Source organism: Lactuca serriola, chromosome 7, assembly GCF_051521515.1.
Source record: "Lactuca serriola cultivar US96UC23 chromosome 7, Lser_US96UC23_V15, whole genome shotgun sequence".
NCBI classification, from domain to species: Eukaryota; Viridiplantae; Streptophyta; class Magnoliopsida; order Asterales; family Asteraceae; genus Lactuca; species Lactuca serriola.
Window position 1 is genome coordinate 73,999,195 of NC_136414.1, and position 12,189 is coordinate 74,011,383.

General features: G+C 34.7%; 1 protein-coding gene across 1 annotated transcript; it reads right to left on the minus strand.

The window, feature by feature from the left end:
• Positions 1–10,768: 10,768 nt before the first annotated feature.
• On the minus strand, positions 10,769–11,416 carry LOC145064099 (uncharacterized). Its single transcript, XM_079011614.1, has one exon. The coding sequence runs from the start codon at positions 11,414–11,416 to the stop codon at positions 10,769–10,771; it is 648 nt and encodes a 215-aa protein (XP_078867740.1).
• Positions 11,417–12,189: the final 773 nt, after the last annotated feature.

A 12,189-nucleotide genomic window follows, 5' to 3' on the forward strand; every position in this document is an offset into this window, starting at 1 on the left:
GTGTTATTACAGCCTTCAATTTTCCTTGTGTTGTTCTTGGTGAGCAATAGCATTACAACACTTCTTAATATATTGATTATCATTGATAAAGATGAGTTTGGCATACATGGAGTTCAAAAACATATATCAGGTTCAAACCTTTTAGCATCTTGTTAATTTTTGACTTATTTGTCTTTATGCATAAGGGAGTTTACCTTTGGTTTATTTTATATATACTAATGTTGTAATTGGTCTTGATATTGTTTTATAGGGAGAATGTTTGTCAAGAAGTTGGGTAGTGTAGTAACTCGGATATTTGAAAATGCAGGGAGCTTTTACTATCTTTTGAGAAGGCAACAGGGAGAAAGCCACTGTGGATCATATTATATTGTTATATATAATTATAATTTCAAGTGGTACAATTAAAGAAAAAAAAACTAAATCTTCACTTTGTTTTTTATTTGCAGGGATGGTGTAAGTGATGGGCAACTAATGAGCCGAAAGCAACTTCTTTAATACAAGAGTGGGGACACTGTTCTCTATAATAATGTGGTTAAATTCTATACATTTTGTTTATATTCTGGTGTTTTCAAGGCGAGAAACATTTCCAGATTTGGATTGTGTTGACTCGGTGACTTCAGTGGAAAAACTCGTTATACTTTAAAAGACCTTAACGACCAGGGACTAAAGGTATCTTCTCCTTGATTTTTAGGCTTATTCTAACATTAATTAGTTGAGCACTTTAGGAGGTTATTATCAATGTATCTGCATCCATGGTAATGAATCGACACTTGCAATCCGAGTTTTAGGTTAAGATTCTTATAATTCTTGTATTTTTTCCTTGGGTTATTTTCTTTTTTGATGGTGGGATGTCAAAATAAACGGTTCTTATATAGACTACAGAGCGAGAGCTATGTAATTCTTGTCTCTTCAACTACATTTAACTAAAGAAACACAATTATCTTATTAAATTTAACTCAAAACCCATAGGGCATTGGTCTTGTAAACACTAAAATCACTCAAAACTCAAAACAGTATATACCAATAAACAAATATTCAGTAGATTTCTAATATAATGACTTGTGTTGATGCAGTTTTTTCTTAAATATTCAAACATGGTACAATAAAATTTCAAGAAAATCACAAGGGTACCTTCTGGAAAAGACTTTGTATACCTGAAAGTGTTCTTGAAGCACAGCTGAAAGCAGACCAATTAGTCCAAGAAAATTTGATAAGACAAGAGATTTACATTTGAGAGAAACGGTCATCATTAGGGCTTGATCCATCAAAAGCAATGTAAAGGGTGAGAAGTGAGTCAAGGGGTAGAAAGAGGGAGAGGTCATCTGATCATGGTGATGGAATGGATGTGGATGATGATGAAGGGTCAAATAAGAAGATGAAGATAAGTTCAAAGTCTTGGTCAATGTCGAGGTCAAGGTCAATGTCAAGGAGACCTGTGCATGAATTGGTTCCGGGTGAAGGGTATAATATTCAGCTCAAAAGCTGAAGGCATTTAAAATTGGAAAGAGTTCAGTTCACAAGAGGAATAAGGCTGCTAAAAAGGGTGAGGGAGATAGAGTCATTCCGACATTGAATTTGCTTTTTGGATAGGTTTTGTTCCATAAAAATGCTTCTGTCAATAACTGATTTTGTGCACACATTGGATTTTTTTTTATTAGAATCCATTGAATCATTGAGTTTCAGTCAATAACTAACATTCCTTTGTGCATATGAAGCTTATGATTTCTGTTTAAGAGCTGTTCAAATACTACACATACTCTCTCTCTCTCTCTCTAATAACTATGTGAAGAATTGTACTTAAAACACGATTTTTGTGCAGCTTCTAGAATTTATAATGGGTCTTGCAAAGCTTGCTTTACTTTTTTGTGAACGTTCATCTTCAAAGGTACTTGTTATATATAGTCTTGCATCAGGTCCCGCATCTATATTTACACTTACATACCCTCATTTGTCATAGGTTTTTGGACCCATAAGCCAGGTCTTGCATTAGGCACCCCCAGTATCCAGAATCTCACAATCTTCTAGTGCTTGTTTTTTAGGCAAGATGTGATTATTGATGTCCTATTACGACTTTTAAGTTAGCACGTTATGCAGTCAACACTTCTTCTCGTGACACCTCAAAACTCCTTGATATATCAAATAATTTGGCAAGGTCACACTGTAAGGTAATTATTTAATTTCCTTTCTTATATATTATATATTTTCACAATAGATTTAACATTTAATGCCTTTATTTTACATTGATGCAGGATGGTAAAGCTTATGAGGCAGTGCAAGAATGTGAAGAACTAAAGAAGAAATGTTTGTATTTATGAGTATTGCCTTCTCTTTCATTCCTGCTTCGTTAGTTGTTGCTATTATGAAGGTAGGCCACTCTCCGGTTGTATTTTTCACATAATTGACAAGGAGCTGTTGTATCTATTCAGACTAGGCTTAGAGCAATGGTTGCAAGAGATGAGTTCAGAAGAAGAAGAAACAAGGATGCAACTATAGTTCAGGTATTATGGATGAATTATGTTTGTAAAGTATTTAAGAAAATGATTAGAAACAAGGGTCAATTTGTACATATTATTTAGCTACTTGCAGGTTGATCTTGAATAACCAAAGGGGCAATGGATTGTATTTTTTGTATCTAATTCGTTTGTAAATTTTTGTTACAACTTCTATTGATTTGTTTTATTTTTACATGGAACGATTATTTGTATGGCATTAAATTTATGCAATGGATTCCATTTTTTGCATATGATATTTTATTTTCTATTATGAAACATTAAAGACAAATTTAATTTGAAAATAAGTAAATCTATAAATAACTTTTTTTTAACATTTACAATTATGATACGCAAAAATGTGTGTCGTCTTCATTTATGACATGGCCTTCCTTGACGGGGGCTTTCTTGATATGCATTGCGTGTCATTGACACACGCGTCGTAAGGTTACGACACGCGAATGCGTGTCGTCTTCCTTTATGACAAGGGCTTCCTTGATACGCATTGCGTGTCGTAAACGCGCGTCGTAATTGCACGTCGTGAATGAGCGTCGTAAATGCGCATTGTCTCTCTTTATGACAGGGCCTTCCTTGACGCGCATTTGCGCGTCGTCTAAGCCTTTTACGACACGCAATGAGCGTCGTAAAAGGCTGTTTTTCTAGTAGTGTATAAAACGCATTGTAATGAATGATTTGATTAGTGGGTAGTAAATGCATATAACTCGAAGTTTATCTGTTCCTTTTATCCTAAGAGGGTAAAAGCAATATCAGGGCCCCTCGATGATTTGGTTTGACTTATGTACCGGGCCCGGTCAGGACTCAATTGATGTGTTCAATTAAGTTCTATGTTAAACGAATCTGAGATCGAGAAACAAATTGTTGGGCAATAAGTATGACTATGTTCCATATGATTGTCCACACGATATCTAGAACAAAGGATTATACGATCCCTTATCTAAAGGACATGTTACGGATAAGACTAGAGTTCGACACCGTCTTTGAGAGCTACGATTGCTAATCGGATTATACTTGCATTTATAGTTACTAGACTTATCCAAGTCGGAGACTGTTGGATTAGCGTCTAAGCCCGTAACAATATTTGGTAAGTACTTGACCCGGTTGTGCATGATCCCTTTGGGTTGTCTTCACCAAAGCAACTTGACTGGAGAAATAATAGAGAAGGAGGTTATTATGGTTTATTAATATATTATAAGAATAATATATTAAAAGAGAAATCTTATTTATTTAGTTAACATTGGTCAATAATTAATTTGTGATCAAAAGAAGTTAATAGAACTAAGGGGACTGAACTGTAATTATGTGATAGTTACAAAGTTGGGCAAGGAAGCCCTAGATGATAGGGTGGATGAATTCAATGGATAAGGCCTTAGAATTTGTCCATGATAAGGCTTCTGGAATTATCTTATGGGCTACTTGGTGGGCAAGTAACCAGATAAGGATAATGACTGAAACCCTAATTCCTACACCTATATAAAGGACCTTTGGCATAGGAAATTCGGCCACTTGATCCCTAGAGTTCCTAGAGCCGAATTTCTCCTCTCCTCTCTCTCTCTCTCTCTCTTGCTTCTTCATTTGCTCTTGGTGTTTGTGAGCCATTAGAGGTACTACACTTGTGGTACTTGCTTTCAAAGACAAGAAGATTCAATAAACAAGTTGTTATTAAAACATAACAACAAGAGGTATGTATTCCATTCTTCTTTATAGATTTCGAAATTACTAGGAGCATGCTAGGTTTCCTTTTGTGTTCATAATGTTGTATGACTAATAGTGAAAACATAGATCCGTATCTAGGGTTGTATGCACACGTAGGATTGTTTGTATAAAACCCATCAATATATATATATATATATATATATATATATATATATATATATATATATATTCAAACAAGATTGAACGCTGCATATTAGAATCTTGTTGCATACAAAAGAACTCGACTAAATAATGGTATAAAAAAAATGCATGTCTTCTCCTTATGTGACTCGGTTTATCAATTTGAAACTGTGTTATTTGAAACCTGAAAGGACCCGGCTTTTTAATTGCAACCGTGTTCTTTTAAACATGGCATATAGGGGTCAAAATGCCAAAACAAGCTACATAAAGGGTCTCATGCATGGAGAATTGCCCAAAGCTTGATAAAGCTTGGATCTTTGGGCTCATGGCACCTTAATATGTCCAGATCTGGAGTCTTAACTCCATGACCAACTTCAGCAACTCAAAAGCCACAGGATAAGGAGGACCCGGTTCTAGCATCTTGCTAGTTCTTCTTTCGAGTTTATAAAATTTGTCGTTTCAAGAAAAAAGCAAAAGGGACATAATTATAACATGTTATATAAATCAATATGTAAAATTATAACAGTTTAACGGACCATTAGATAATTTGATAGAATTATTAAGGGGGGGGGAGCAAAAAAAAACATGAAAACAAAACAAAACAAAACCAAAATCAAGCCTAAATTGTGGCTTTGAGACTAGATTTTTAAAATAAAAAATTCGGCTTGGGTTTGGACTTTGGGTTTAGTTTTACCCCCAAAATAGAACCATGTTCAACCCTAACACATATACACATACATATTTAATACATATATAATGTACACACACAAGTTCTAATGGTGTACACACATACTTTCAGCTAGGCTTTCTCAGAAAAGGGTCGCGATGCACTCCCAACCAACGTCATATATGTCACTAATATGTTAGAACACCGTCGATACCGACGAATGGAATTAAGTCTTTGCTATTTTGAGGTTTAAACACCATTTTTTTCGTTCAATCTTCTTAACACGTTTATTAAACATAAAATATAGTTACTTCATCAAGTTATATATGCTATATACATACGTACATGTACACAATCAAAAATATAATAAAGATAATAATACAAATAGTTTTACCGTTGATAATAAATATAAGTATAATACCTATAAGAAGAATAATAATCAATCATAAACATACTAATAATAATAAACAATAATAAACAATAAGAATAAAACTATTAATACAAGTAGTATAATAAGATTTAATAGAAAAAATAATACTTATATAATAAAAATAATATTAATTATATCAATATTTTTATTATTAGAACTATTTTTGTCCCAAAAAAAGATTGGTAATTTCCCAACAAATTTCCAAGCGAATTTATACTTTTTTTTTTAAAACATATAAGATGGTAAGGTATGTAGGTAAAGATCTTTCACTTTTTGAGTGTAATGTTATTTGTTCCTTATTCTTTTTCACTCATCAATATAGGAAATGATCACCTTTTATTACATCTAACTACCTTTTGTTTTGTTTTTTTTTAAATATATTCAATACAAATGTTATACCAAATTTGTAGGGAAATAAAAGTTGTGAATTTTGATATATATGTTTTATAATTTTTAATAGACATATAATTTAATAAATATAAAAAAAACTTGAAAAATAGTCTGACAAATCACACGAGGAGAAAGAGTGAGGGATAGGCTCCCCTCAACTTTGAAACACCAACTAGTGATTAAACTACTTCTAAAGTCACATATATAAAGGTTTTCTATTGGGTTGGAATTTCTGTGCACTTTTTCCTCTGAAAATCTTCATAGGAAAAATGAAAACAGTTTTCTAGCAGCCACAACGAGAATTTGGAGTATTAGGGATGTCCCTTTTTGCAACGACATGAGTAATAGCGGCGACACCAGAGTAAACGCGTTTGGTGTCGCCGCTAAAACATTGATGTCGTCGCTAAATATCACCACTGACTATTTGTCGGAGACACGCTACTTTTAATCCGCACCCTTGGTTCGGCAAATAATCCAACGTATAGGGTTTCTGTGAATAAGAATTAGAGACGACGCTTTTAGCGACGACGCGTCGCCGCTAAAGGTGTCGATCCGTTGACCAACCTTAGACCAAATATTGGCCCTATGATTCTTTCCTAATCCAACGGTTGGGAATCGCCAGAAAGCGCGTGTATGATTTCCCTCCAGCTTGTCGCCGCTAATAGCCCATTTCTTGTCGCTGCTAATGGTCCCTTCCCTTTTAGTTCCAGTTCGTCTTCCCTAGATTCCATTTGCTCCCATTTGTTGAAAATACTCAAACGGCGATCGATCGTAGTATCTCCGGCGACGACCACTTTTTTCCACCGGTGATTGGGCTCCAAACTCAACTCCCACCCCCGATTTGCCTCCAAAGCTGAGTCCCACCACCTCCTCAGCCGATTGTCGTCGATTGCCGCCAAATTTCCGATTGGAACTTCGATTTCCTGTTCGTATCTCCGGCGAGGTTTGTTTTCAAGACCAATTTCTCTTTCAATTCTTCTGTTAACACACATAAAAACCCCCGATTAATTCATATTTCAAGTGTTTTTTTTTCTCGTTCCAGTCGGGACACCGATGACTGCAGCTTCACCACCGCATTTACCTTCGTTTTTCCGGGAGAGAAGAGGTTAGTTTCATCTGTTTCAGTTCTTAATATTGATTGTATGGGGATATTCATAATTCATGAAACTGTGAAATTTGGAAACTGTGAAATTTATTTTGACTTTAAAATTTGGAAAGTATGAAATTCATATGAAATGAAACTGTTAAATTGAATGTGTATGTAAAATTGATTGAATGTATGTGATTGAAAATTGTTAACTTTGTGCTTGATAATTGTGAGGAAGTCAGAAAGTATATTGCGTAAGTGTTCTTATCTTTTAATTCATTGTCTTTTTTTAATTTCTCATTTTTACTATATATATATATATATATATATATATATATATATATATATATATATATATATATATATATTTCAAAATGTAGTGAATTCAAATCATTACATCCTGAAAGTGATGAAAAAACCGAATTCCGTAAATGGTTCCTTCGTAAGGTCTATGATATGCAAAAACAAAAATCTCCAGAGTTTAATAAGGAGTTATGAGCTCTTTCAATCGGTGTGCATGCACATGCCTTTACTTACACCGCTTGCATAGTGAATGGTGTTAGGTATATGGTACTTATGCGTGACGCCCAACGATCAACATAAAACTCGGGGGTTCTAACTGAGGGAGAGAATAAGCAGAAATATTATGGTTAGCTAGAAGAGATTATCAAGTTGCATTATTCTCATAAATATTCCACCGTACTTTTTCGTTGCAAGTGGTTCGATACTGCAGGAGTTAAATCTGATAATAATTTAACCAGTATCGACCCACAACAGGAATTGAGCACCGAAGATCAACTCATATTTGCTACGCAGGCCAAGCAAGTATTTTACATCCAAGAACCTTCTCCAAGTGATGAAAATGACACCCAACGGTAGGTTGTTGAAAATGTTAATCATAGAAGAATTTGGGATATAACGATGAATGATGTTGATCATGATCCCATTGAAAATGTCGACAGTGATTCAACCTACGTCGTTCTTAGTAATGCTTCTTCTAATTTCACTCTTTCAATTGACTTTGATCAATACTTTCAAAATTCTCAATCGGTTGAAGATGATATTGAAGTTGACCCACCGACGGGTATCATCAATAATGTGTCTGATTACGAGATTGATTATGATGAGGAAGATTCTGATTAGGATAGTGATGTATCGACAGACACTGAAGTGTCTGGGGCGAGAATGATAAAAAAATCTTTTTACATTTAATTAGTAAAATAAGGTTTGTATTTGTTGTAATTATATATATATATATATATATATATATATATATATATATATATATATATATTCATATTGTGTTATAATTTATCAGGATGTCATTTTTTTGGATTGTATTGTTCCATCTCATGGCTGCTGTGATGGGTCATGGAGGCGACGGTGGTGATGAGCCACCACATTCGTTCGGTGGAGGTTTTGGTGATCACCAAAACGATGGTAATTAAGATTTATTCTAATTCATTGTATTTCACATTGTATGTATATAAAAAAATTATTCTGACTAATATTTTTTATGCAGTGGTGCCGCCGAAACAAAGAGGCATGGCGGTAAATAAAAAAATGCACAAACTCTATAAAGCTAATGGTGAACGGCCTCTTAAGATAGTATTTGACGTAAATACTAACATGCCGATTGGGGAGGGGTACGAATGTTTCATTCGGGAGGTTGGGAGCTATATGTGGCGGGACATCGGTTTTGATAAAGACACATGGATAGAGGTTTCTTAAGCCGAAAAGGTTGGAATGTTGCAGTATCTTTCAGTAAATTATTTATAAAGTTATATATTTAATATTTTTTAATTTTGATTTACTTTTAATTTCTCTATTTTTTTGTAGAGATGGTTTGATTTTGACGCGATTACAAATCATCCCATGGCTTCAACTTATTGGGCATCACTGAACAATCGGATATGTGCGCGGTATAGAAGCCACATAATATTGCAAAAAACCGTTTTGATGATTTTGCAGGGAATGTGGAGGCAGCAAGGGCTCAAGCCCCTAGGGGTATGGATCAGCAGCATTAGAATGTTGCTATTGACCATTTCTTAATAGAAAAACATCAAAAACGATCCGCTGGAAACAAAGAATGCCGGAAGAAGCAAGTAGTGAAGAATCTTGGAGGGACGTGCAGCTACGGTAGTGCTTGTTTCAAGAAAGTAAGTTACAATAATGTTTATTCAGTTATAACATATTTTTTAATGTTTATTCAAATATAACATATTTTGTAATGTTAAACAGAATTTGAATAAACTTGAAGTATTTCATCGTGCGTATGTAAATAAATTGGAGAATTTGTTGATCGTTTGGTTGAAGAGCAATATGTAAGTTATTATTACTTAAAAAGAAAGTATATTGTTGAATTTTTTTGTTAGTTTTAACGTATATTAACAATCTTTGTGAAATACATAATACCTTAGTTCCTAAGGTTGCTCTACAGACTCATCACGTAGCCGACTCTGGTGGTGATCCAGACACCATTGATTGGATCGCAATATTTGAGAAGGTATTGGGTACTCGAAGGGGGTATGTGAGAGGCATTGGGCCTAAAGCTTCTTCAGCTGTGGGTACAAGTGCTCCATCCTAATGGCAGTCGCAGTCATGACAAGCATCGTAATTATATTTTTTAAGAAGTTAATGTATTTGTAGTAATTTTTTATAGCTCGGTAGTTTGTTAAATTGTTAAAGACTTAATTGATTTGGTGCTTTGATGGTTTAATAGTTTGTTGAATTGTTCATGACTTAATTTGTTTGTGACTTAATTGTAGGATGTTGATATGAATGCTTTTCTTCAAAACCCGGCATTTGTGCGGCCATTGGAGACATTATTTGCTCGTTTAAAAACCAAATCAACGAGGAAAACAACGACGAGGAGGACGGTGGGGAAGACGAAGACAACTAGTAATTCTTGTTTTATGATATGGAGGATGTTATTTTGGATTTGGAAACTAGTTTATGTATGATATATATTAGATGTTTGTTTGAGATTTATTAGATATGATATGTTTGATGTTTGTTTGGAAAATAGTTTATGGAATATGGTATGTTTGATGTTTTTATATAATGTGGTATGTATTTATTTATGTATTTTTATCAAAACTGCATTTTATAATATATATATAAATTAATATTATAAAAAATAAGTTTTTTTCTCAAAAAAAATAATAATAAATAAATAAAAACATTAGCAAGGACGCCTTTAGAGATGACTAGTATCAATTGCGACGACAAGGACCTCCGGCGAGTATTGCCGGAAAAACTCCTACCGTTTGCCGGAATATTAATAGAGGCGACACTATTAGAGATGACAGGAGTGTATTAGGGATGACATGTATTAAAGACGACAGTATTAGAGACGACAACGGGCTATTAGCTACGAGCCAATTACGGCGTCACTTTAGTGACGACATGTCATCGCTAATACTCTTAGCGACGACAGATATGACCAATTGCGACGATATTTGTCGCTGCTAAAAGTTAGTTTTTTTGTAGTGAGCGTCTTAAATGATACAATTAGATATATATTGAATGTAAAAGGTAATGATTTAACTAGACATATACCGAATGGAAAAAGAAAATGTTCACACATGGTTGCTCAAATATCCTTTGTATATAGAAGCACATGAAAAAAGAAAAAATAATAATTATAAATAGTCATCACAACAAATTCAAGAGGTACGTGTTCTCAAAATAACATAGGAAACTCAATATGTGACAATACTTATATCAAACGAGAATGTAGTTCTTGTTCTCTCAACGACATCAGAAATTAACAAATTATGATTGTTTTACCCAACATATCTTTGGAGAAAATGCAGTAAAATACGTGATTCCGAGATGTGCACTTATTATCACTGTTTGAAAAACAGACTGACGTCATTTGGATTATATGTAATGCTGTTTCCAAGGTTATACTTTTCAAAGATATACCCGATCTGCCTATATGTTGACCGCAATAGATCTACCGTCAGTTGGATTTGAACAATGAGAAAAGATGAAATCGGGAGGAAGGCTAATACACCTATCGGAGCAAGCATCCATAGCTTTTTATGACAAAATACAAGGAACAAGGTCGTGCTGAAGGCCACGATCATGGCAGTTGTTGATATCATTAAGGAGCAAAGACCAAAAATCAATCGTGTTGGCAAACTGTCTAGAAAATCTTCCTCAAAAAAACGGCCAGTGAGGATGGACTGGAACATTAGTAATGCTGTAGTCGATGCAAATAGTGAGATTGCAACCGATATACCAAAGATCGTGAAGGGAATCTGTCCTGCAAACAGAGGGAAGCCATCATCTTGATGGTTTCCACCTGGTACTGTAATTGCTGCCGCAAATACAATTGTGGTAATCAGCCCTGCAGTAATGCTGCATGATTCTGCTATGGTTTTCATGCACGTTTCTGCTTCCAACACCAAGTTTTTGTGTTCGTTTGTGAATACCATATCCGGTGTCTCATTAAAAATGTTTTCTTTAGTATGGTATGCCGGAGATACCATCTTCTTCACTTCCTATGGAATTAATTCACCTCGTTCATTTATATATATTCCCACTAAATTAACAACAAAGACAATATAATTCCCTAGCTAGCTAGAATTCATTATTTTGTTGGAATAATTCAGAAGCTTAGTTATTTAAAGTTATGCACGTTTAATTCAATAGGGAGAATAAATCAAGGCCACGTAAGTTGTTACCTGGTCTTTAGCTAAGTGGTAGTTAGTTCCTAATTTTCAGCATTGTTTTATATTTATATTCCTAGGCATTGTAATCGTTGTATCTATCCACTATCAATACACGAAGTACTTTTGCCAAACTTTCTCTCTCTCTATTTTTCGTCATTGTCTATCTTGCAGCAACCTCGTGAAGAACCTGCAAATACCAACAAGTGGTATCAGAGCGAATCTGGGTGTTTTATGAAAATACAATCTCGTGAAGAGATGACAGGAAATAACGGAAACGGTGAAAAGGAAGGAAATGTTACTCTGCACTATCCGATGCTGTCCAGGACCAATTATGGTGCGTGGGCAATCAAGATGAGGGTCTTCATGTTAGCACAAGGCGTCTGGGACGCGGTGGAGCCCAGAACAGCGAATACCCTAGTTGAAGCAAAGAAAGATAACATGGCATTGGCGGCCATTTATCAGGGTATTCCCGAAGATCTACTGATGGTGTTGGCTGAAAAGAAAACAGCAAAGGAGGCATGGGAAGCATTGAAGATCATGTTTATTGGGGCAGATCGTGTGAAGACAGCGAGAATCCAAACTTTGAAGGC

Bases quoted from the DNA above. Each gene is read 5' to 3' on its own strand.
- LOC145064099 (XM_079011614.1), bottom strand. From the start codon at position 11,416: ATGGTATCTCCGGCATACCATACTAAAGAAAACATTTTTAATGAGACA.